At 36.5% G+C, this 27666-nt stretch overlaps 1 protein-coding gene across 5 annotated transcripts in view; it reads left to right on the plus strand.

The window, feature by feature from the left end:
- Positions 1–27666, plus strand: part of SLC26A7 (solute carrier family 26 member 7) — a 77179-nt gene that overhangs the window by 16233 nt on the left and 33280 nt on the right. For 4 of the 5 annotated variants that reach the window (XM_036031229.1, XM_036031228.1, XM_036031231.1 and 1 more), the window contains 7 exons: positions 6029–6193; positions 9183–9335; positions 13442–13524; positions 15506–15653; positions 18339–18452; positions 20865–20942; positions 22306–22401. In XM_036031229.1, the coding sequence (XP_035887122.1) occupies positions 6029–6193; positions 9183–9335; positions 13442–13524; positions 15506–15653; positions 18339–18452; positions 20865–20942; positions 22306–22401 (837 nt within the window). The remainder of the gene's footprint in view (positions 1–6028; positions 6194–9182; positions 9336–13441; positions 13525–15505; positions 15654–18338; positions 18453–20864; positions 20943–22305; positions 22402–27666) is intronic. The other variant, XM_036031232.1, reaches the window with a different exon arrangement.

Consider the following 27666-nt stretch of genomic DNA (forward strand, 5'->3'; position numbering starts at 1 on the left):
CTAGATTGGATGGCTTCACAGGTGAATTTTACCAAACATTCAAAGAAAAATTAACAAAAAATAAAATAATATAACATATACAAAAAGAACAAACTGTTCTTTTCTAACTATTTCAAAAAATTCAAGAGGAGGGATGGCTCCAACACATTTTCCAACACCACTATTGTCCTGATTGAGAAATCAGGCAAACACATTACATTAAAGAAAATTATTGGCCAATATCCCTGATGAACATGCAAAAATCCTCAACCAAATATCACACCCACTTCTCAGTGTCATCATTTCACCTTTCTTTATACAATCTTTTAAGCCATAAACTATACCTTCATTTCTGTATACTTCAACAGTGCTGTGCTTAGCCCCTAACAGGTATTGTATTTTTAAAAAATTCATTAAGTGAATAAATTGCAGACAAACCGACAAAACTTGAAGTGAATGCTGCATTCCATCACTTGGGAGTAGAGTTCTTTGCTATGCACACTGTCCTTTATTCACTATTTGAAGCCCATTTATAAAAAGTGGACTGAAACCTGAGGTATATTCAATTTACACAGAACACATGGTATTTATAGAAGCATTACCAAATAGTGTGCTAATGAATTTGATAATGTACATCAGGTTTTCAGCATTAGCTCAGAACTTCAGCATTACTGCAAACAGGTAGAATATCTTGTATGAAATCTATTTTCCCATAAAATGTTGCATGGGCAAATTTTGGGAGTTGGCTAGCCAGAGCAGCATTATCATCCTTATTATTAGTAAAAGGAACTGATATGGTTGTGTATGAAGTCATTCACTTAAAAAAGTCCTTAATATTGGTAATATTACAACACTGTAATATTACAATTGGTATAAAATAACTTTGGGTTTTTCAATTTCTCTTCCTCCTCCTATTTCTTTTTCTTAATATATCTGCATCATCTTGGGTTTTGGAGAGTGTTGTCATCCAGAAGAGAGAAATTTCGCTTCAGTTAAGTCTCACACGTTCACAATGATCCTTCATGTACCCAAGAGTTCGTATCAGAAATGAGGTCTTAGGAAGCTTCTTGACCTTTCAGAGTTAAGAATCCTCCATTTCATGGATTTTTCCCTTGCTGGGAAGATTTTTTTAAGCACAGAATATGTGTGCAAGTAGACTATTACAAAAATATGTAAGTCTTGTATAAGTTTTAAAGGAGGGTACTTTATCTTGTATGGTTTCTATTGTAAGGTAGATACCCATATTTTCAACATTTGAAGTGGTTGAATTCTTATTGTATCTTGTACTTTTTGTGAATCCTTCCCTCCATAACATTTCAGTTGTGGACATGAAAAAGAAGCTGCTGCTAGAAGATGGTGATTGGCTGGAGGTGGTTGGTGACTGACTTTAGGTTAGGAGACCTTGATTTCTCAGACCTGACAGATCATTGGCTCCTCTAAGTAAGTGATGGAATTTAGGAAACAAATAAGGACAGAAGGTAAAGTGGTGATGGTCTATACAAGGACTCCCAAAAGTTTGTTTCTCAAGATAAATGAAGGTAAAACTTCTTAGTATATAGATAAAACTTCCCTAAATTCCATGTGTGCATAGAACTCCATATAAGTGAAGAGAGGTTTCACAATTCTAAACGTTTGGATTGTTCGTATGCTGTATTTAGCTGAAATGAAAATCCAGCTCTCCAGTGTTCATCTTCCTCCAGTAATTTCAGATTTAATCTTCATGGCTTGTGAGAGTTAATGTCTTAAATGGGAAGCCACTTACTAGCAGAGATATGCTTAGGAAAAAAATCGTTCAATGTTTTTCTTAGGTGGTTTTGTCTTCAGGCTGAAAATCACCAGACTGTAAATCCAGAGTTGCCAGAAAGATCCGTGTTTTCCTTCTGTACTTATACTATTTATTGACTGGGTATTTATTTCCCTTACGAAATTTCTACTTTGACAAACAAACATGGTTTCAGAAAAAAATGTTAGCAGTAGAAGCAGCCACTTTGGCTTCCTATGTTGGTAGAACAAATTACTTGATTTCTACTTTGGCAATTCATATTATTTCCTTTATTACATATTGAAGAAAAGGGAGGCTGTTACCTGTAAACTATTCAAATACAGTTCTTTCTGCACTAATAAATTCTTTCAAGTTTTCCAGTTGAAAAATGTGGTATGGCTCTTTCTACACATTCAAAGATGGTGGCAATTTTTGTTTTTTTTTTTCTTACTGGGTAAATATTTCTTTTTTTTAAAGTATATTTTATTGATTGTGCTATCACAGTTTTCCCAATTTCTCCCCCCATACCCCCTCCACCCTGCACCCCCAACCGTCCAGCATCCACCCCCTTATTTCATGTCCATGGGTTGTACACATAAGTTCTTTGAGTTCTCTGTTTCCTATACCATTTTTGGCCTCTCCCCATCTATTTAATGCCTATCAATTATGCTTCTTCTTCCCTGTACCTTTACCCCCCTATTCCTCTCCTCCCCCTCCCCACTGAAAACCCTCCATGTAATCTCCATTTCTCTGATTCTGTTCCTGTTTTAGTAGTTTGCTTAGTTTTTGTTTTCATTGTTTTCCTTTCTTTTTTTTTTAGGTTCATTTGTTGATAGTTGGGAGTTTGTTGTCATTTTACTGTTCATATTTTACTTCTGACCCCTCTTGATGTTACTAGTGTATCACATACAGGTTTCAAAACTCTTTGATGTATTACTTATTCTTTCACATTCAACTTACAGCAGTTCTATAAGGTAGCACAGACATCGCTGTAATGACGCGGGTAATGATGAGCATCAGAAAAGTTTGATAGATTTTCCATAGCCATGAGGCTAAGATAGTGGAGCCAGGATCAGAACTTAATTTTTCAGGTTTGAACCCAGAAAACTCCATTCTGATATGAGTTCAGAGCATTATTACTTTTGGCCAAGGCACAATGCATATGATAGAAATGATATTTTTGCAATTTAGGCTTTCGTGGTACCAGATAACACTTTATATTTTTATAAGTTTCATCAGTGTGACGTCTTAATAGAAGATTTCATTGCTCTTCTTTCCTCTGATTTCCTTAATGATTAATCTTATTTTCTAACCAGAATTTTAAGATCTGACCTAAAAATGATAACTCACCGAAAGGATGTATCAACATGTCCTATTTCCAGTGTGGATACTGGTGGATGTAATTTACTGTTAATTCCAAAACAGTGAATTTTGTTTTTTTTAGGGTTTCTGTAACTGAGTTTGCACAGTTGCATTCAGTCGAAGAGGGGGCCATCTCTCAAAGCTCTCTTTCTGCCAAGAAGTGCTCATCACCGCCATGGGGACAGTGAGAGGGTAGAGCAGCGATTCTTCTTGTCGTCTTGTGCCTAGTGGGGCTCGACGCACAGCTGCTACTCAGAGTTGATGATTTCGTCTGGTTATGAAATGCTGTTGCAGAGAAGTATGATGCTAGAAGGAGCAGGGAAATATTTAAAGAAAATGATTTGGGTTTCATTTTTGGGTTTCTCAAGACATGTCCCTTTAACCCATCTTTGTCTCTTGCACTTCTCCATATACAAATAAGTCCAATATATTCTTATTAATATTGGCCCCTTAGAGCTACTTGACAGAGTCTCCAGGCAAAACAGTATTTTTTCCATTTCTTAAAACGGGGGAAACTCTAGAAATGGCTTTTTGTCCTTCATGTTTTTGAGCTTTTAAGCCTTCTAGGTATAAAGTAGTCAATCATGCCCGTTTGATTTTCTTCAATATAAGTTTCCTTTTATTTTGAAATTGAAACAGTGGAATGAAGTGGTTTGTGGCTGACACTGGAGTATCAGCCAAAGAGCAAACTGCAGAAGTCTGGGCCTACTGCCCCACTTCCCCCATACAAAGGCAAGACCGGATTAAAGAGTGGGAGACCTGGCTGGCATAGCTCAGTGGATTGAGCGTGGGCTGCAAACCAAAGTGTGGCAGGTTCGATTCCCAGTCAAGGCACATGCCTGGGTTGCAGGCCATGTACCCCAGCAACTGCACATTGATGTTTCTCTCTCTCTCTCTTTATCTCCCTCCCTTCCCTCTCTAAAAATACATAAATAAAATCTTTTAAAAAAAAGAATGGGAGAAAGGATGACGATGGCTGGCAGATTTCCAGCAAAGTGCAATTTTCATAGTGGTTGCATTTCACAGTCACAAACGTGTGCCCCCCCTGCCCTCCGCCCTCACTGTGATTCACTTTCATAGTGGAATATTTCTCACTGTCCTGAGTAAGAGGCATCTCTTTCACACCCATTCACTCTGCCTCAGGAGAGGGCCTCTTTTGGCTTATTCCGGTTCTGGGACCAGGATCTAGATGCTGGAGACGGGAGAATTCAAACTGTGGTAGAAAATGTTTATTCATGATGCTAACTCATTATTTGCTGAAATTCATCTTTAATACTTTTCCACTGCAGTAAGTTACACAAAATTTGTACAGAAGGTTTCAAATTGCCCCCTCAACCCCCACAGGAGAAATAGTGAGTTAAGACTTAAATACCCCAACACACCCAAAGCCTTGGCTCTTGGTGGGGATGATGAAAGTTACCTGGCCAGGGTAGGGGGATGGTAACAGGTGAGAAGCAAATGTAGGGCTCAGGGGCAGGAATAGGGCAGAGGGGCAGGGGCAGGTGAGGGCCATGAAAGCTGTGTTTGTTAAGAGTAGTGCATTATCTTAAATGAGTAAAGAAAATAAGAATGAAACTTACTTATGAGGAAAAAAAGACAAAAGTTTTGGGATTAAAATAATAAGAGTAGTCACTGGAAGATGTATCCTTTAAATTTCTTTTATAAAAAATTGTTTGGAAAATATTTTTAAGGTAACATTTTCTTTCCCTTTGGAAAAAGAAATCCTGCCCCATCCCCTCCCCCAAGCAAGTGGAGTTGCCACCACTTAATTTATTTCTGTTGTCTTATGAAGAGGCAGATAAAACAAAAGTGAAATGGGACTTCTAGGAGTAGGTCCATTAGAGGGTGGGACTGGGACAGTGGTCCAGGGGAACCCCAGATTACAAAGACACCTGAGTCACCAGAGAACCTGGAGCTCATACTCTCAGGACAAAGGATCCTGCTCCACCTTTTCTCCTTCTAGAGCCTACTGCCCCCCTGGAGACTGGGATACAGTGGAGGTGGAGCATCTTAAAGAAACCATGTTGAAGAGGTCTTAGTTCTTGCTTCCCCAGGCTTCCTGGCTTTGGGGTCAGTGACGGGTTCCAGACCAAGTTCCATGTTGCACCTCCAGCCAGCCCCCTCTGGTAGAAGAGGAAGCAATTCCTCTCCTCACCCTCTGGTCCAACAAAAATATAACAGGTGAGATAGACAGCTGGAGAGAAAGGGTGAAACATGGGGTCCTCGGGCAAGGAAGGCAGAAAGGGCCACCCCTCCCAACCCAACTGATGTGAATAGAGGATCCTGCCATGCCTTCCTCTTCCTCAAGGACAAAGTTTGTGTGGAACATGTCTCAGCTCACTCCTCCTGCCCTACCCTACCCTATGCATGAGTCCCTGCCCTTGGTTCCAACTCACTCTAAGAATTGAAGTAATTAATTAATTTATATGCATAGCATCCATCACCTGTGGTAACTCAAAACACATGCTCCTAAGGAACTTCCTGGTATTTCATTTAAGAAAAACTCCTTTCTTTTCTTTTGTCTTGTCAGTCCAGATGCAACCATACTAAAGCACCAGTAATGGTGCTGTTTATTTTTAATTACAGATATGATAATGCAAATTTGATTTTTCTCCACAGATCCCCATATATTAACTGATTTTAGTATTTTTTGGTAAAATGTATGATTTAAAAAACAGAAAAAAAGAGAAGTAAATATTCAGGAAAAAACCATGTTAACTTTAATTGAAACACTTTTGTTGTTTCTTATAATATTTACTGTCTTGGACCTTGATTAATGTTCTCAAGAAAACTCAAGATACTGAATATATAAAGTTGGAGAAACCCATTTTACCTGAGTTCTTTATGTCTGTGGGAAATGAAAGTGTGTTGGATATTAATCTGCCTAGCAACCTGGGGAAGTTTTATCTTTCTTTGTCCTCTTAGGTGGCCATGTGTGTGGTACAACTGGGCAGGGCTACGTTCCTGCTGACGGAGCCTGTGATCAGTGCCATGACAACCGGGGCTGCCACACACGTCGTGACTTCCCAAGTGAAGTATTTCTTGGGGATAAAAATGCCCTATATATCTGGGCCCCTTGGATTCTTTTATGTAAGTTTTCCATATGTTTCTGTTTATCCTTTTTGGGTGTGTATTTCACAAAGTTGAATTTGGTTCATTATAATACTGAATTATTTCTTGGGTTTAAATATAATCTTGTAGGATATTTTAAATGTGATTTAGGACAGTAAACTGTTTATTGAATTATATTTATTAATTTTGGAAACAACTCTATAATAACCAATTGAATATGATATAGTTTGGGAGCTTGATTAGAAAAAAAATAACAGATTTTTTTGTGAGTCAGATATATTGCCAGCTTCTCATGGAAGCCATCTACTGGGATCGTGGCCAAGTTTGACAACAATACACCCAACCGCATTCTTTCATTCTTGTGGACCCTGGTATGGATCAAATCACAAGCCTGACCAAAATTGGTGACCAGAGCCCCAGTAGCAGACAGTCAGTTATTAAAAGCCTCTTGAACCTGACAGGGGAACCTGTGGCCAACATCAACATATCGTGTTCATAACAGTCTGTTGTTCTTGGTCTAGTGGAAGCTGGCCTACAATCCATGACTTTTCAGGACGTCATTCTATTATTGGAGCTTTAAATGCAAATTAATATCTTGTTAATAAACTTGCAGGCTACCAAGGTTCATATTATTTAATTTTATTTTGTAAAGGAGGAAAAAATATTTTCCTTTTACTATTCTAGGTTCTCAGCTATGGCCACTCTAACAGAAAACAGATTAACAGTAAAAAAACATAAGTGTATTAACATGTATATCTGACATATACACGAGAGAAACTCAGGGATGAGTAACTCAATAGAGGTGGCTAGAACTTGGCCTTATATGCTGTGTTCACCTAAAGCAAAAGAAGAAGGATGTGGGGCGGGCAAGCTACCGGAAGGTGACCAGGAAACGTACAGTGAACCAGGATAAGGCTGTTGCACAGAGTTACATTGCTGCCTTCCCTATTGATTGGAGTGTCTTGTGATTTTGAGTTATCCAATTCTCTCTGGTACAGAGAGGGAAACATCCCACAAATGGAGATTTCTTTTATAAATCTAAATATTCCTTAAAAAGAGAAATTTATACTCTGTTTTCAAAATTTATTGTCTGCTGTTTTTCACAATCATAATCTTAAAATAATCCTTTATGTCAAAGAGGCATATTTTAAGGGTGACATTTTCTGATCTTCTACAATGTAATGTTATATGCTGCATTGCATACATATACATTTACCAGTACATACAATGCATATACATAACATGAATGTTTCATAATAAGAATATTCCTATTTTTAATTTGTTTATTTCAATGGTTGAATAGTAGCTTAATATATGGAAGTACAATAATACTTATCTAATAAAACAAGAACACTGGAACTGGTCCTGGAAGCTATGCAATTCCAAGTTCTAGGTCAAACAAAAGCAGACCAGAGTAAGACTTTTGGTGATGCCAGGCCTACAAAACAGAACCAAATCAGCACCACATTGTGCCTTGACCTTCTGGCTGGTCGGGTGTGCTCACCTGTGCATGTGCTGTGTTAAGGATATATGAGTGGGTTGCAAATTGGTCTCTGCAGATATATTCACATGTATGATAATCACACACAAATAACCATCCCTCCTTTTACTAGCTGTGATAAAAGAAGCAGGGTAGCCTGATGTGGGACCCGGAAGTCTTTCAGTTTGTTTTTCTGCTGCATAAAATGCTACATTAAGTAGTATTTTTTAAAATATTGGCTTTCTTGTGAGGTAAACTGCAAGTTACTTGAACTTTGTCTTGAGGTCAATTACTGTGTGGCTTTTGGGTATCTTTTGTAATTTTTTACTCTGAAATGGAATCAGGTTTAGAAATGTTTTTAGATGGCTGACTTTAAATTCAATTATTCAGCTAGTGGAAGTCACTGTGCTTTGTGTTGATGGAAAATGAAGAGGAGTTGCTCTTGTTTTTCAATGTCACAGAGCCATGTACCATTAGGTTGAAATGATGCTTTAGTTCCTTGACAAGGTTTCAAAATAAAAGCTGTTATTTCAGTGTGAAGAATTGTGATGATCTGGCCCTTAGATTAAGAAATAATTTTGCACCATGCATAGGCTACACTGGCACATTGGGAAAGTGAGTTTTGACATAGAATCTGGTGATGATCAAGTAAGTGCAAATTTGCTCTTGGGTCACTTAGGTGGAGTGTGAACCGGCAAACCTGAGCTCTGAACAGAGGTATGGAGCAGAGGACAAGGCAGAGGCTGTGGTCCTGCAGTCAGAGAACCTATAGGAGTATGAATTAATCACACTGGGGTTTCAATCTCTGCGCTTCCTGCTTCTGAGTTTTCACAACTGCTGTACTTTTTTGAAAACTACTAAGACAGATGAGAAAAAAATAATGTGTTACATAAATTTCTTGGAACATAAATGAATATCAAGACCATTTGAGACTCTTGCACAGTGAGCCAGTCACCACTCCTAATTGTCTCAGCTGAAACACTCATTTTTCTTAAAATAATGCAGGTTTGTCCAATCCAAATGTTCATTCATTGATTCCAACACAAGCAGTCTTTGCTACCAACTTGAAGAGAAAACACAGCCTTCTACCTTTATTCTGCTCTTAGGTCACTGTAGGCTGGGCTCTCTCTTGTCTGTTGCTATGGTGGTTTCTCCAGTGTCTTCTTTCTGGGAGATGCTTGATTCTGTGTTACCAAAATAATCTAATTCTCTAGTTCAAATAGCTAAAATTTCCATCACTTTCATTGCTCTGAAGTGGCAGGTGTTCTTGCCTCAATGGAACATTTTTAGAGAACAATCTGAATCAGACCCAGGGAGCAGTGTGTTTGATGGAAGCATGAAGCTCAAAGCAATTTTGTACAAGTAAATGAATTAAAGCTTTGCACTGACCATGCATCTGTATTCCACCTTTCCATTCTACAACCATTGAGATGTTTTAGTAAAACCTCACTGAGTTTATTTGGGGACAGATCTTGTGATATTGTGGGTGACCCTAAATTTTCTTTATATTGTTTCTTATCATTGTAGATATACATATATGTCTTTGAAAACATCCAGTCTGTTCAACTGGAGGCACTGCTCTTATCCTTGGTGAGCATTGTGGTACTTGTTCTGGTCAAAGAGTTGAATGAACGGTTTAAAAGGAAAATTAAAGTTATCCTTCCCATCGATTTAGTTTTGGTAAGTACAAGATCAACATTTAGTGTTCTCCTTTACCAGGTTTGACAGCGGTTGGGGTGACCTGCAGAGGTTCATTATATTGTCTATAGTAACCCACAGCTACTCCCATCTTTCATCAATATATACCTAATTTGCATGGCTATGCATTAATGTAAGAACAGGTAAAATTTTGAGTCAATAATTTGAGGATACATGTTTTCAACTAATAAAGCATTTCTTTTCATTTTTTGCATAAATAGAATAACATATGGCCTAAGATTTTAAATAAGGAGACATTTCCAAGGGTAAGACACAAAAGATCTATCATAATTCTTCCTAAAGCAAAAAGTGATACCACATTCTATTGATGTGGCATCTATATATTATATGTAGACATATTATTGATTGACAAATGTCCATTAATGATTGGTAAATTTATTAAAACTTTGTAATTTTTTTTATTTTTAGACAGAGGGCAAGGGAGGGAGAAAGAGAGGGAGAAAAACATCAGTGTGTGGTTGCCTCTCACACACCCCACACTGGGGAACCTGGCCCTCAATCCAGGAATGAGCCCCGGGGGGGAGTCAAACCAGTGACCTTTTGCTTCACAGTCCGGTGCTCAATCCACTGAGCCATACCAGCCAGGGCTTATTAAAACTTTTTTTTTAGATAACCTAACTTTGCTTTAATGAAAAGCTACATATGATTTTCACTGGCCAGGGCTGTTCTCTAAGATATTAGTTGTTGTTGTTATACCTGGCAAAGCAAAATATTATACTTTGCTTTTAAGATTTATGACACTAGAAAAAATACAGTCTGAAAGCTTAAGAGCCTCTACTGAGAACCCTTAACTTACAACATTAAGTTGAAAAAGAAATATTGTTACAACCATAGTTTGGGTTTTAGTTTTTTTTTAATGGTCTTTGGGTTGCTTATACATGTATACGACAAGTGGTGCCTATGCAATTTCACTTATTGAAATATCCCTTCATACTAGTAAAATGACCTAGGTTTACATAAATATTAAAGTTAGCACATTAAAAACTGTCTCAGAGGGATATGACACATATCTGTAGAACTAAGATGGATGGCCTCTTTCCATAGCTGAGCCTTGTGTGACTCTACATCTTGATAGTTTGTGGAGATATATCTAACAGATATTATCTATATAAGGTGTGTGTGTCTATATCAAATAAGCCATAAGATGGATGGTACTATGATTATTGGTAGTATTCACAGCAATAACTGTGAAACATTTTATTTTATTCTAAAGTCTTGTGGGTATTAAGAAATACTTATTATATCTTGGGAAGCATTATTACATGTTTCATAAATCCAAAAATTGAAATTAACCTTATGTAAGAAGGCTCTTGAGCTAGTAGTAAAAGAGTTTCTTACTCAAAGCAAAGATAGTAAGAATTATCCCTATTAAAAAAATAAAAGGAAACCCTTATGCACTGTTGTTACTTTGAAGGCAGGTTAGAATAGAAAATTCTCCTGCTCCTTTGAGTTCTGCCAGGATATGTCACCATGGGGAGAGCCAGCCTCTTGGCTGCCCCTTTCTACTCCAGCTCTACCTACAAGGGGATAGAGCTGGAGATACACACACACACACACACACACACACACACACGGAGCTAGAAATAAGGGGATATCTATATCTATATCTATGTCTCTGTCTATGTCTATGTCTATCTCTACCTCTACATCTATATCTATATCTATATCTATATCTATATCTATATCTATATCTATCTATATCATCTATCTATTGGTATCTATAGTCTGTCCAGAAAAGGTGCAACAGTTTTTAATATAACAGGAATGGTTTGTGTGACACTGATGTAACCTGGCAGCCAAGGAGAGTGGACTGGAATGCACCTGCATAAACAATAATGACTTCATTGTACTAGTCAGTGGGGGCGGTAGATGCTGTTTAGTGAGCATGTGTACTGTGTGGTCATCACATTTAAAATGACTGAGCAAGTAGAGCAATAAATCTGCATCAGATTTTGAGTTATGCTTAAATGTTCCTCCCTGGAAACTGTTTGGATAATTCATAAGGCCAGAGCTATGGGCAACTGGTGAATGTCAGCTTCATCATGACAGTTTGCCCACTCATGCATCACATCTCATGCAGAATTTTTTGGCAAAACATCAAATCACCCAGGTGACACAGTCCCCCTACAACCCAGATGTGATGCCCTGTGACTTCTGGCTTTTCCCAAAACTAAAATCATCTTTGAAAAGGAAGAGATTTCAGACCATTGATGAGATTCAGGAAAATACAATGGGCAGCCAGCAGCGAATGATAATTGGGAGAACTGTGTGAGGTCCCATGGTGCCTACTTTGAAGAGGACTGAGGTGTCATTGTTATATATACAATATTTCTTCTATCTTGTATCTTCTTCAATAAATATTTCTATTTTTCGTATGACGTGGCTGGATACTTTCTAGACAGACATTTTATATATAAAATTATGTATAATATGTGCATATATACATATATATGCTTCAGTGAATATCCTTGTAACAAGGTATTGTCACATGAGTTTAATTATGTTTATAGCTTATTTTCCTTGAAGCTGGCTGTTGAAGCAAAGGCAGCACTTTTTGAAAGGTTTTGGATACATTTTATCAGCACATCAAAAGATTATATCAAATTTACTCATATGGATGTATATGAGTAAAGTTGATACAATCAAATTGTACAAGGTCTAAGCACTGTGCTAGCTTTGTACACACATATAATATTGAAATAATATTAAAGACAGACCAGTGAATTGATTGATAAGGGGAAGTTTAATTATGATTTAAAATATAGTAAGGAGCCCTAGCTGGTGTGGCTCAGTGGAGTGAGTGCCAGCCTGTTAACCAAAGGGTCTCTGGTTCAATTCCTAGTCTAGGTCACCTGCCTGGGTTACGGGGCAGGTCCCCAGTAGGGGGCACATGAGAGGCAACCTCACAGTGATGCTTCTCTCCCTTCTCCTCTCTAAAAATAAATAAATATAATCTTTAAAACAAAAGAAAATACTATTATATCACAATGTTTATAAATTTTAACAGTATAACCTGTAAAGTTTAGTTAGCTTTTAGAAATTTTTCAAGGGTTTTGTGTTTTTTAAATCTATTTGACATTTTACAAACCTCTGCAAATTCAGTTAAATATTACCATAAAGAACAGAAAACAGAAATGATAAAAATCTTATAAAATAATTTGAGCATTAATTATTAAATATTCCTTATTTTGCTAATAGGATCTTATTACTATTTTTCTGGCCATGAATATAGTAAATTTTTACTTTAGATAATTGATGTGTCTCTTTTTAACAAAAAAGTGGTATATAAACAATTCTAAACTGTTACCAAAATGATATCATAACCACATGAAATTTCTAGCATCTATTAAAATATTAGAAGGATGAAAGGTAGTCATGAAAATTCGATGCAAAATTTTAGGGTGGCAGAGCTGGTAAAACAAAGGTTAAACTGGGTTCTGAATGTGCATGTGAAGGTGATTGTGGATTGAGGCAAGGAACACGGGACCTCTCCTGTCCTGTCCTGTCCTGTATCATCTAATATATGTCATAAAACAGAGTGGAGAGCGCCTGAGACTCCAGGAAGCATGTTTTACTTCAAGAAATAGTAAAAACTCAGAATCTAAAAATACTCAAAGAGATTTGAGGTAATTATTGGTGATTAATATGTATTAGGAATATCATGCAATGTCTCAAACCCTGCTATTTTATGAAGCATTCCTTCATGTCACAAAATGAGTATTAACTTTGGGTCATCATGTCTGTGCACACACACACACACACTTGTACTCTTATAGTCTGTGTGTTGCTTCCCTTACAAGTTAGACAGAATTGGGTTGACATAGGGTAGAATGTTTTTAAAAATTATTATAATGTCGTTTAATTTTTGAGACTCTGCAAATTAAGTGCTCTCAAATCTCAGAAGAATTTTCTGAATTTCAAAATTTCCTAATTTTAAAAAATCTGACTAACCACCTCATTTCTCTTGATGATCATGGGACAAATAAAAACTGTTAAAATAGTTTGCAAACAGGTGTTTGAAAGGCTGCTAATTTTATTTTTTCTTGTTTTTCAAATGGACCCCATAGATTATTGCTGCATCATTTGCTTGTTACTATACCAATATGGAAAACACATATGGATTAGAAGTAGTTGGTCATATTCCAAAAGGGTAAGGTAGTCTTTTTTCTTTCTTTTTTGTTTGTATGTTAGTTTGTTTTTGTTGGGGGAAAGGACTGGAAGTAGTTAATATGGATTTTATTTCTTTCAAAGGACCTGTAAGAGACAAAGTTCTAATTAATTTCTATTTTAAGTGATTAATACAAACAATGTACATATAGAGAAAGACTAAATTCTTAGACTGTTTACATATAACTAGGGAAGTTGATAACTATTTTATATAGCATTGCTTTAGGTAAAAGATTTGTAAATTATTTACAAAGATATTACTTTAAAAAATGGAGGACATTGAATTTCTAAATTAGAGTCATGCTCTGGGATTTAGTCTTCCCCATTTCTATTACATATTCTTATTTTTATTTCTCTTAAAACACATTAGAAGTACACAAGCATTACCTGAGCTAGCAAACCCATAGGCCTGGATGGTGGATAGGGGTGAGGGAAAGGGTGGAGTGGAGAAGAGGGCATGGTGTTCTTACTGTCTTAAAGCTTCCCTCTGAACTAAGAGGAAGGTTAGCAACAAGAAGTGTTCACCCTAAAAGGGCAAACGGTTGTTCCAAACATACAGTGAAAGGAAACAAAGTCATCTTCAGGAAGAGGAGCGTGTCTGATGGTTTCTTTTTAATGGGCTGTATATACACCAATATTTATCATTTGGGGCCAAAGTTAGTTATTGAGTCCTCCATATCTTTTTGTCTTCCAGTCCCAAATTCTAGTTTCTAAATACATTAAAATGGAGGGGCAAAAGAAAAATTTCAGAGATTAAAAAAAATTGTTTTAAAGTCTTTCTTTAGTCTTTATGTAGTTACAGGTTAATGGAGAGTGTCTGAGTCAATTTGGTTTTTCTAAAAAGTTATCTACTTTCCCACCTTGAAAAGTCAGTTTCTTGTTTCTTTCTGGGTCATTTTATTGTTATTAATAATTAGGTAAGCTCAACTTTCATGAAATAATTCTTATCCTTTGAACTGGTAGGACTTTATGCATATATTTTAGTGCCTGCAATGCTACCAGTCCACTGGTTTGGGGGGTAAACTGTAGCCAGTGAGGAAAACAAGTGTGCCGTGTCTTCATCCACTACAATTGCCCCTTATTTTGAGTGAACTTTCCAGACCCAGCCTCTTAAGAAACCAGTGAAAGAGTGTGGCATTGGAATTAGAAGGAGCTGCGGTGGAATCTCAGCTCTGTCATTCACTGTGATTTAGAACATTCCTTAACCTTTCTCAGATGGTTTCTTCTCCACACAGTTACTACAGGAGGGCTGAGCATGCCACTTACATACGAGGTACTAAATCAACATGTGTTTCACTGGGGATAAATAAATGATGATACTTCATTTGGTGCAAGTGGTTTTCAATAGTCAGGTACTAGCTGAAGAACTATTTTAAGTAGTTCTTCAAAATGAGAAAAAGTTACCTGTGGTCCTGTACTTTGCAATAGAGGGTCAATGGAGCCTTTATACATATTTTTCCTGGCATATGTGATGCATAGTTATGTGTGCTGTGAAGGGACCAAGTTAAAAATGTAATTAAGATTATGAATCAATGGCAAGTTCAAGGACTGACTCAAGAATTACAGCTCACAGTAAACTAGTGTTCTCATGCAGCACCGTAGTGTTCGAGGAAGGGAAGGAAGGTGGTCTGTAATGACCGCCGAAGAAATGTTTGGAAAGGTTCATGGGCAAGAACGCTCCTGATGTGCTTCTCTTGTGATCCAGACCATTTGTGTTGATGGACTCGGGTGCAAGTGACAGTCAGGTGCATGGAGTTGCTCCTGTGGTGTTTCTTGTGGTTTTGCTTTCCTGTTAAGTAATGTTGAAAACAAAGGGCTCCTAAGAGCAAGGCTGCTTGGTTTTCTCAGGGGTATTTTACTTATTCTATGTAACTTCAGAGTCATTACCACCATTGAATTCAATGCAAGTTGTTACAGAAATTACATGAAAGTTGATGACTTCACTGTCCTGTTTCTCTCCACAGAATTCCTTCACCTCAAGCTCCCCCAATGAACGTCCTCTCTGCAGTGATCACTGAGGCATTTGGAGTGGCACTTGTAGGCTATGCGGCCTCACTGGCTCTTGCTCAAGGATCTGCCAAAAAGTTCAAATATGCAGTTGATGACAACCAGGTGGAGTATGCCCTGGCCCCTCTCCACAGCTACTGTACCCTTGTGCCATGCACTCCCTCCCAGATGCTGAGCATGTTGAACTTATGAAAAATATAACTTTCCTAAGTGTACAACAACAGTAGATAGGACAAAACAAAAGAAAAAAATATCTAAATCATTCATACAAAGCTGAAAATCTGTCCTTCATGGGTTGGTTTATAATTTTATTTCATTTTTAGAAAGAGGAACATCTTGATTTTCTTTTAAATTTACTTTTAGGAGAGAATCTAAATATATCATTGAGTACTTTTAAAAACTATGGATTTTAAAATATAGATAATACTACTATTATTATTCTTAGTAAAAGACTAAAAGATGTGTGTATTTTTCTAATGCAGAGGGATAAAGATAATGTTGATCAAATTTTCATATTTGTGAATCTACTTCCCCCACTGTCTTGTTTTATGGCCTGTGACCCCACATTCCTACAGGGTCTGCAGAGACAGCGGTGGAGTATTGGTTACAAGTGCCAAATTACCTGTCTACGCCTTACTCTGACACTACATACCCTTAATTATTTCTGGGTCCCAATTTTGTCATCTGTATACAAGCAGATACATTCATTCAACAGATGTGTGTTGAATCCTACTAATGTGCCAGGCACTGGTCTAGGAACAAGGGATAGATACCCCAGCACACAGAACAGACCACACGTTTTCTCACCTCAGACCTTCCCAGTGGCACACCCTCATACTGAGATTAAAAATCTCTTTACCAGGGTTTGCAAGGCTCTGCATGACCTGCCCCCATCCTCTTTTTCTTGGATTTCCTATCCCTGTCTACTCTGTTCTAGCCGCACTTGCTGCCTTGCTTTTCCTTCAACCCACTAGTCATGATTCTGGCTCAGGACATTTGTGCTTGCTCTTCCCTTTTCCAGAAAACTCTTCCCCCAGGTATTTACCTGCTGCCCTTATTTAAGTGTTCCTTTCTCAGGGAAGCCTTCATTGGGAAGCTAAAATCCTAAACTCCAGATCTTCCACTCCCTCCTCTGCCTTACTTGACACATTCATCTTGTTCACTGTTGGCATTCCCTCGCTAGAATGTCCATTCTGTGAGGGCAGCCATATTTGTCTGGGCTGTTCACTGGTCACAGGAAAAGAAGAAGAACATTAGGAGATTTTTACAGAAATCTGGGTGGAATGTGATGACTTGTACCAGGATGTAGCAATGGAGGAGAAGGGAGGTGGGGGGATTCTGCGTTGTATGTAGATGCCATCAGGGAAAAAGGAAAGGAATCAAAAGTAGTGTCATGTGCCACTTAACGATGGGGATGCATATTAAGAAAGGTGTTGTTAGACTTTTTTGGTCATTTTTCAAACATCACAGAGTTGTGTTACACAAATGTAGATGGTATGATCTACTACACACCTCCACTATATGGTGCAGCCTATTATTCCTGGGCTGCAAACCTGTGTAGCACATTATTGTACAAAACAACATAAGATTAAATCAAGCACAAGAAAAAATGATATAATCAAGAGACTCAGTAAACACAAGATGTATGAGGCTGCTGCCAATCTAACAGGGCATGCTGTTTTCCAGCAAAACCCTTTTTTATTAAGTGAAAAGAGTATAGTTTAAAATAACAATAAAAAGTATAATATAGTAAATAACATAAATGAGGAACATAGTCGTTTATTATTATTAGATATTATGTACCATACATAATTATATGTGTATACTTTATACAGCTGGCAGTGCCTTAGGTTTGTTTATACCAGCATCAGCACAAACATGTGATTAGTATGTTGCTCTATGATATTATAATGGTTGAGATGTCACTAGGTGATAGGAATTTTTCATCTCTATTACAGTCTTATGGGATCACTATTTATATGTTGTCTATCACTGACTGAAAGATCATTTTGAAGCACAAACTATATGCGTAAAACTTTTGGCCCAAGCCTTTGCTACTTGAGCTGGAGGAGAACTGGGGAGGACAAGGTTGAGGGTGGTAGCAACAGCCTGATTATGTTTGGGATACCTGTTAGCCATCCAAGTGGTGATGACGAGTAGTAGGTTGGCTGTATGAGTCTGAAGTTTAGAAGTGTGGTCCAGGCCAGAGAGGTAAATTTGGGAATTGATAATGTGTATTTGGGTAGCTAAGATATAGATAGAGAAGTGGTTGAGTATTTGTGATTGGCCCGAAGAGAAGGAACCACAAAGGAAATTGAGAAGTGGTGGCCAGGGAGGTAGGAGGAAACCAGGAAAGTGTGAGGTCCTAGAAGGGCCTACTATGAGACTTTAAGGAGGAGAAAGAAAGAAATTGTGTTAAATGCTACTTTTAGGCCAAGTCAGGTAGGAATGACCCATTGGATGTAACGTTGGGAAGGCCATGAAGTGGTGGGAACAAAAACCTTGCTTATAGTGACTTAAAAATATAGGAAAGAAATTTGCCACAGAGACAATAACTATCTTGTACTTTCCTATAAGGTGGTTATGGGGATTAAATGAGTAAGGTGCTTCTAATGGTTTCTGGCTCATATAATCACTCAGTATTTTTTTTTACAATGGTTAAATCACAACCAGCAGAGAGAACAGAAACTGAGTACAAACAAGTCTCATTGTTTGACAGGCTGCACCTGTGGTCTATAAAAGTTGATTGGTATTAACAAATGATATGTTCTCATGTTATCCATCTTATAGGAACTTTTGGCTCATGGCCTCAGCAACGTGATTTCTTCATTCTTCTTCTGCATACCGAGTGCCGCCGCCATGGGAAGGACCGCTGGCCTCTACAGCACAGGAGCAAAGACACAGGTAACTTTCCTGTATAGCAGGGAGAGCGGAGCTGCCCAACCTTTCCTCTTTCAGGAGGGAGTGGTAAGAGTGAGCTTCTACCTAAAGTCCAGAAAATATTTTTACTATTTTGATTTTTTCTAACTAGTTTCAAGGAATTCTGTCTCCCTTCTCGTTCTTATACCAAGCTTTACTGCTGGCAGCCTTTGAACCAGAGCTCTCTCTAGTGGAGCCTCTGACTTTGTTTATTTGCTCAGCTAATCAATTCGAAATTTTTCCAGTTATGTTCACTTCCTTTAAATAAAATGAAATCAATTATACGCAAAATTAGTCACTGACACTGGAATTTCTGTATGAATAGATGTATAAGTATTTAAACAGGTAAAAAGATGTTTGTGCATATTTGAGGTTAAGGAAACAATTATTATATTTTTAGGAACTCAAGTCAGCTTGACATTTGAGTGTCTCTTATACACCGAGTGTTGTGCTGGGTGCTGGTTAGAGGACAGTGATGACCATGAAGATAATCTGTCATGATGATCACAATGGCAGCATTGGTGGGAGCGCATGCGTATATTGACCTACAGGCCAGGCACTTCATGTCACACTTTCTATGTAAATAAACTCATTTAACCCTGTAGGCAACTCTGAAGAAAGTATAGTTATTATTCTCAGTTTCCAAATGATGATGTTGAAGGGAAGAAGGTTCCAGTAAATTGCCCAGGTCACAGAGTTAGTGACTGGAAGAGCTGGGATTTTAACGCAGCTACATTTACTCCAAATCTTGCACTGTTAACCGCTGTTCTGTGCAAATGTCATGTATGTGTTAATATAGAAATTAAAGTTATCTGCTAATTTTTATTAAAACAATTCACATTTGTTTAAAATTGGAATTGCATAATAATTTATAAAATATTTTATGTAATACTTCAAACAGTTTTAGGAGTCTGCCTTATAATTAAGTATTTTTTGGGGGGAAGGTTAAAAGAATAAATTGGGAAAGGATATAGTTCTTGATCTTGGAGAGCAAATGGCTTGGAGAAAGATGATGAATAGATATTAAAATATAGCTTAAAACTAATAAAATTGTTGATGAATACTAATTAATGGAGCACAGGGGAAGCAGCAAAAAATCTGAATGTATAATAACTTGAAAAATAATTGTCGCAATTCATCAGCTAAGATATGAAATCCTTATTCATACTCACTTTACATGGTAATTTAATTGATCTTTTATGCAGTTAGTGATTTCAAGCATAGGTTCATCATGTGTATTGGCATAAACATTTTTTTGAAAATGATATTCTCAGATATTTATTATCCAGATTTGAATGTTTAATATGTAATGCATTTATTTACTCATTTTAATGAATTTATTGTAGTAACATAGATTAAATTATATAGGTTTTAGGTGTACGCTTCTATAATACATCATCTTTATACTGTATCACGAGCATACAATCTCTCAATGGAGTATATGGTAAGTGTATATATAGCTTTGTAAGAAACTGTGGAAGTGTTTTTTCAGGAATGTCTGAGAACACTAGTTGTTCTGAATCCTTGCCAGCCCTTAATATTAATTGATTACTTACTCATTTCTATATTTATTTTTAACGTTAGTCATTCTAATACAACCTGATTCCCTTTGACTTCTCTGTAATGATATTCTAGTCATCTCTGTAGTCTAGCGAAAGCCCTCTTTTCTCCTATTAGGCTGACAGTTTTGCCAGATGTTTCTGTTAAATCATGAACATTTGTTTATGTGAAATCAGTTCTCCATTAAGTGCAGCATAGCAAGAGTCAGGTTATTTGGATTTCCTTTTGTCAGCAGGTTGAGCGGGTTAGAAGATGATACTAATCACTTTTCAGGATTAATAAAATTAGTCTGTTCCGCTGCAGAGATTTCTCCCATAATCCTATATAACTACTTCGTACTAGATGCCTTTCTAACAAGTCCAAAGAGGAGAGTAAATATTTCAGTGAAAACTTATCATCAGCACAGAAAAACTTTAAGCCGCATATACAATTATTACCCACAACGCTCCCTGGGAAGCGAGGAGGGCAGTCAAGCTGAACAACTATGGGCTAAAGGACTTTTAATTGAAATGTTGCTTTTACTGTTAAACAACAACAACAAAAAGCCATTGCTGTCATGTGTCATAAAAACTGAGAGTGTCCTGTTTTTTAAATTTTTTGCATGAAATTGCTTTTCTGTCATCACTGAATTATAATGACGCCAACTTGTCGGATGTTGTGTTTGATTTCTTTTAGCTGCAAAATACAGATAATGATGGTTTATGTAATTTAATAATGATATGCCAACATTTTGGTTTTTTTTCTAGTCAAGATGACCTATGAATTATATTCCCCCCATAACTTTGGAATAATAAGAATGTTCAAGGTTTTCTTTTTTATTTGTCTTGTATTTTACAGGTGGCTTGTCTAATATCATGCATTTTTGTCCTGATAGTCATTTATGCCCTAGGACCTTTGCTTTACTGGCTGCCAATGGTATAGTAGTGCTTTTTCATGATCTACTTTTTAAGTTTACTTTTGATGAGAATAACTATATATTAAAATTTCTTACAAGAGTAACTTCAATAATCATTAATGATCCATATGTCATTGATGTGACATAAGTAATGGTTGAATGGAGGAGAGGTGGGAAAAGGCCACATTTGATGGGGGAGGAATAGGAGTTTTCTAATTCTCAGGCTCATGTATAAAAATGGCATAGTGGAATTAGATTTATTCTGTGTTCATTTGAAGGGTGGAACTAGGCAATATCTCTTATAAGAAATAGACTTTGGAAGACTTTTTTTTTAGATTGGATATTCATTGCCTTTACTTTTTTTCCGATTTTTTTCTCTGCCCTTTTTTCCCACATTTTTATTGTTGTTCAAGTATAGTTCTCTCCATTTCCCCCACTTCCCACCCTTGATCCTACCTGCCCTTTGGTTTTGTCCTTTATACATGTTCCTGAAAACTCTTCCCCCTTTCCCCTCCATTATCCCCTCCCACCTCTCCTCTGGTTACTGTCCATTTGTTCTTAATTTCAATGTCTCTGGTTATATTTTGGTTGCGTGTTTGTTTTGTTGATTAGGTTCCACTTATAGGTGAGATCATATGGTATTTGTCCACTGCCTGGCTTATTTCACTTAACTTATACTGTTAGACAAAGTGTTCTGAGCAAGAAAGTAGGGCACAAAATGCATCTTGCCACCTTTGACACATTCTTATGAAAAATGACTCAGAACACTAGTACCAGTGGGTCACCTTGTATTTCATAAGCCCAAGGCACCAAAGTTACAAGAGTAAGATTATGGTTTTCAGAGAAGCAGAGACTGTCTCAGTCCTTTCTTGTTCTAAGTCTTCATTCATATAGTGAGATTATGTCATTTCTACTGGAGGATTTTTCAACAATCAAGTTCACATTTCTAGAGAGTTTTATCTTTTAGGTGAAACCAGATAATTGATAAGTCAATTATAAAGAAAAACATGATATAAATATAAATATTTATTTTGTAACAAACAAATTTCAAACAAATGGTGGTGAATAATTATAGAGTTAAGAGGACAATCAGCATTATAACATCCACACTTAGCATTCATTACTTTTCTTTTTCCTTCTTTCTAATTTTTTAGAACGACATAAATTTTACTCTGTGGTTTTCTAGAATTGATATTATTTTCCTGAAGTGTAATAATAGGTTAGTTCTAAACAAAAGAAATATTACATTATTCTTCTAAATGGTGATTGCTTTTTTCTCGTAAGTACTTTAAAAACAAACAAAGAGGTAAAAACACCTTGGTTCTTTTAAATTGTGATTAAAATATTATCTTGCTTTTTCATCAACCTGTTTCTTATTTGTAGTGTGTTCTTGCAAGTATTATTGTTGTAGGACTGAAGGGAATGCTCATACAGTTTCGGGACTTAAAAAAATATTGGAATGTGGATAAAATTGATTGGGTAAGTAGAAATTTAACCTAAATTTTTCTCCCTTGGCTTAACCACATGTAACAAAATTAATTTAGGACTTTCATTTGCAGAAAGTAGTTTTAGTCATTTAAGACTTGTATACTTTATAAACTACCATTAATTTTTTCAAAATCTTAATAAATGCATTAAAATGTAAAGTGTCTTTATAAGAAACAAACATGGAATTTTGTCAAATTTTGATTGATGTGTTGTTTGAGAACATATAAAGAAACACTAACTAACTTGAGTGGGTTCCTAATTTATGCTGGGATTAATTTTGGCAGTAAAACTCACCAAGGAAGTGCACACTAACAGAAATACGACCATTTATAACATGGGTGAAAAATCAGCATTAATTGCTAAGGCATGTATGCCACAGTCTTCTAAGGTGAAAATCTTAATAGTGGCCATATTCATTCTAAATACAAAAGTTTCATGAGTTGTGTTCTAAATGGGCTACATTGAGAGGAGCATTGTTAATAGGATATTGCCAGGAACAGATTAAGTTATACTAAATGATGATAAAGTGTGGTTTCTAATAACAGAGATGTCTGACATACTTACTCCAGAGAAATATGTCTATGCAAGAGCATCCAGAATTTTTTTCCTCTGCAATACAGATGGAGTATTTCATGAGTACTCTTTGTTTAGCTCTGTTATGACATTCACCATATGGAAATACAATTATCTATGTATTCCTCTCCTTCAGATTCTTTGAGAGACTTTGAGGATTCTTCATGCTGGTGCCTACTTTCATAAAACTCCTCCTAGGGCTCAATATTACCTAGCTCCTACCAAAGTATAATGTTGAAGGCCTTTGGTAATGCAAAGAATTACTTGTGTAGGAAGCAGGCATGGAAACATTAACTTACACAAGGCATACTACAACATGTCCTAGAAACAAAAATACAGACTTAATGCTGGGGAGAAACAGAGGCTGGGGCATTTAATTCGGGCTGGGTTAATATGAAAGACTCCCACAGCAGAGCTGAAATGTGAACCGAGACTTGAATGAACAGTATTTTGTAGGCAAACAATTAGGCCAAAATTAGCTGGATTAATGGAGGATTGTGACTTTTTAAAGGTGATGTATGTGAAGCAGCACAAGGAAATAGAGAAATGAGAAGATTCAAACTTAATTATCAAGCTATTTGACAGTCCAGTTATAAAGGTATTTCTAAGGAACACATTAATTGCTTAAGAGGGAACATATTACCATATTTGAAGGGGAGAGATGTCAGAAGAAATTTCTTTTAAGAATTATGGGTAGAACATACAGTGTGAGGGTGGAAGTAGAAACAGATGGAGTTGGAAAATTTAAGAATGGGTTGGACTGAGAAAGGCTGCTTATGTCCTGCAAAGAAGACTAGATTTCACCCTAAAGACAGTGAGGCATCACTGCAAAGGGAAATAGGGATAAGATCTATGTATTAGAAAAGTGGCTTGAGGAAGATGTGTCAAACTGATGAGGTAGGCAGTAGCTGGAGCATTGGAGTAATTCAGGCAGACACATGAGGATGGCTTGAACCAAAACTGAGACCATGAGGTTCAAGTGGAGGAAACAGATTGGAAAAATATTAAAAATATTACGTTAGTTAGCTCTCACCACCAATTTGTCATATAAAGTGCAATGTTCTAGAATGAATTCTAGGTTTCCAGATAGTAGCATCACTGGAGAAAGATGGTGTTGTTTCTTGAGTTATAGAACATAGAATATTGTTTACATTCATTTAGTGGTTATTTTTAGTCTTTTATTTTTTAATTGTCGGTTCTCAATCTTGATTTACTAATTTCCATTTATCTCTTTGTTTTCTGTATGTCATCACTCACTAGCTTTCTGAGAAGACTCATGTGGTTTGTGTTCCCTGAGATATTGCACAGTGAAAATATCTACCAGTTTTCTTTTTATACTAGAAGAAAGTTTTTTGCTGAGTCTAAAATGCTTTCCCTCAGAACTTTTTAGACTTGAAACTATCTTCAGACCTTAAAAGATAAGGCAGATAAATCACATATTAATATGATTTTTTTGGTATTTTATGTTTGTTTTTCCAAAGGGGTGCTCATTGAGGTTCTTTCTTGCCCAGGATGTTTGGTCATATTATCAGAAAATTTCTTTTAGTTGGATACCCATTATTAAATTTCTGTCAGAGTGACATATCCTTTTGATCTCAGAATCAAGATTATATACACATTTTTTCTAATAGATCTTCCAGTATTTTTTCAAATCTAACATGTTTTTTTCTCTTAATAAACTATATATTTTTCAATCTTATTTTTCCTTTCATCTTATATGTACTTTTTTGCATAATTATTTCGGGGGGTATGGTTTCTCTGGACTAGTCACTGTATCTCTGATTATGTATTTCTGATTGTGACTATCTCATTTTTTTTGAGCTTCAGATATGACTTCTGTCTCTGTAATGGCTTTATTTCTGTTTAATTTCTTTCCAAAATTCTTCCAGTCTCCTTTTTATCTCCTGTTTATATTTTTAATTATATTTTTCCTACTTTGACTCTTCATGTCTATTTTTGAAGGTTTTCTTCATCAAAATTATATTACCTATTATGTCTACACTCCATTTTATTATTTTTTCTTTATTTTACTCACTTCTAGGAATAAGTTCTTTGATGATTCCTTTATGATTATAATGTATTTTTAGTGGACTTAGCTAATTGCTGAAAAATAATGTGGGGAGGCCTGAACAGGAAGTGAGGTGGAGCAGCCCACAGCTCTGATTTGAGTGTGTGCTCTGAAGATTTGTTCCTAGTTACAATAAAGCTTCAAAAATCACAGGCTCTGTGGTGATCTGACATTTGTTGTCTCCTCTCAGTTCTTTCCTTTGCTTCACTTTACAAAGGTAATTTTGGCAGCAGTCTGGCAAATGGTTTACAGGGCTGATAATTAAAGGAGATAGTTAAGTAGGAGGCTCTCAGAATAGTCTAGGGAAGCAAAGTGTAAACTAGAGAATTATCAGTGAATTGAGGAGAGGTTATGATTGGAGATTTTTTATATTAAGAGTTGATAGAACTTGGGAAATGACTGGACAAAGAGATGAAAAAGGAGAAATGGTAAAATATGATTCCAAGATTTCTGATTGCAGTGTGTTGAAGAATATTTGGGTTATAACTAAAAGAGAACATTGGAGAAAGGGCAGGTTTGGTGCTCAAGTTAGTTTGCATTTGGGCATATTAAGTTTGAAGGTATTTGGTAGACAGTTTGAAAAAATGGTTTAATGCTCAGAATTGGTAGTCTTCTAATAGAGGTCGATAGTTGAAAACTTGAAGGCAATGCAGTTTGGGCAAATAAGGTTGAAAAGATGACATGAATATATAGCAGATGCACAGATGCATTATGATTAAATGTGACCTTGAGTTTAGTTTGTCAAGAGCCTCCAATAGTTGAGGCATCTTCTAGTTGATAATGGACTCAACTATGGATTACTGGCATGTGATTTGAATGTAGCATTTGTAGTGAAAATGTTACACGGACTCTTTTGTGGATATAGGATATTATTCAGTAGTCAGAATGTGTCTAGATTACTCAATAAATAGAATAGACCTAAAATATGGAAGTAAAGTTACCAAAGATATGTGTGTATGTGTGAAAGTTGAGAGTTAAATGTTTAAAAAATTGGGTCAGTAGTTATCACATGAAAAATTAGAAATTTTTGCATCTTTAAATCTTTTACAGCTTAACAATGATTCTACTTTAGTTACAGATCAAAACTCTCTTTGAGGTAATGAGAAAATAGGGATCCAAAGTAGAAGCCTGACCCTGGGCACAGAACTGAATTTGAGTAACTGAACAGCGGGGATAGAAGTCAGACCTTCAGAAATTGAATAATATGAATCAGTCATCAAAACAGATAGGCTGATGGATGGCTCCGGGAGAGGTGGACCGACTGAGTAGCTGCTATATTGTGCTTTACACTGATGCCTTTCCTTTAGGGAGCAAGGGTTTGTGTGTTCCCAATTTGAGGTCAGCTTTGGGGTTAGTTTGTGTTTAGGGCCTGTGAGTACAAAATAGGAAAAGGATCAAGTAAGAACACATAATGAAAAAAATAAGTGCCCAGGAGCTAACCAATTCCTTATGATTGTGACAACCAGCATTTGGGTCTTTAATAGGAATTGCTATGGAACAGTGCTGGCACTTGTTCTAACCAAATTACTGGCCTATGTGATTAATTTCCATTTGATATTTTTTTAAAGCTATAAATGTAGCCCTGGGAAATAACTAAACATTATAAGCCCGGCTAACAACAGATGATGTTGTGGGAGAGTAAATATGCTTTAAAAATGGAACCAGATGGTATCAAAATTGTTGGTGCTCTGGAGAATCATGGCCTCCAGGCTCTGTGGTTTCTAGAACGGCAAAGACCAAGGTCCTCAGGTTCCTGTGCTCTGTTAAATTATGCAGGTTGGCCAGGAGAAATTGGATTTATAAGGCTTTTGCCACACCCACGCAGGTTAAGTCAGCATTAGGGGATGAGTGAGAAACAACAATCACGGCAAGTCGACGTAATGTTCAAACCTTGCGACCTTATTTTGTATAGGATATAGATAGTGATATATGATACAGATATAGAGAATACATTAAGAAAGAAAAAAAGCATACTGTGCACACATAAAAGATTCAAGTGACTGTCTGTCCACCTGAACAGAGGGACAACATCTTAGCATCTGACCTATTAGATGACCGCCTGAAGATGATGTGATAAGCACTAATTTAACATTATATTTCAGGTGATGGATCTTAACATGAGAACACTTAAAACATGTATTTTCTTTTACTCCAGAATGCTTGTTTCTTTTATGTCAAAGTCATTTTACAGATAAAAATCCCTCTTCTTTCAAGGGCTTAGCTTTTTGAAATAGGCCATCATTAAGAAAACTTTCAAGTTCAGTGTAGATAAATAACAAACACAAAGGAAAAATATTTTAAGTAAAAAACAGAATGTGCTTTAGAAGCACTGATTTCAAACTTACTTGAAAAAACCCATCGCCGCTGTGAAAAAATCTTTGACAAAACTGCAATGATTTTGGAATTCCAACTAAGGGAGAAATAATATTTTATTGCCATCTTTTGAAATATTCCCAAGAACTAAGTTGGCCCTCATATTTTAGCTTTCACAATTTCAAAAAAAGTGGCCCCTTGCAGATAAAGTACTGACAATCTTAGGAGTGGTTGATCTAAAAGTGACTTTGCTCACGTTGTTAGATTTCAGTCTTGTGGAGCAATAAATTACATTAGTTCTT

The sequence above is a fragment of the Phyllostomus discolor genome, chromosome 7 (assembly GCF_004126475.2).
Source record: "Phyllostomus discolor isolate MPI-MPIP mPhyDis1 chromosome 7, mPhyDis1.pri.v3, whole genome shotgun sequence".
NCBI lineage: Eukaryota > Metazoa > Chordata > Mammalia > Chiroptera > Phyllostomidae > Phyllostomus > Phyllostomus discolor.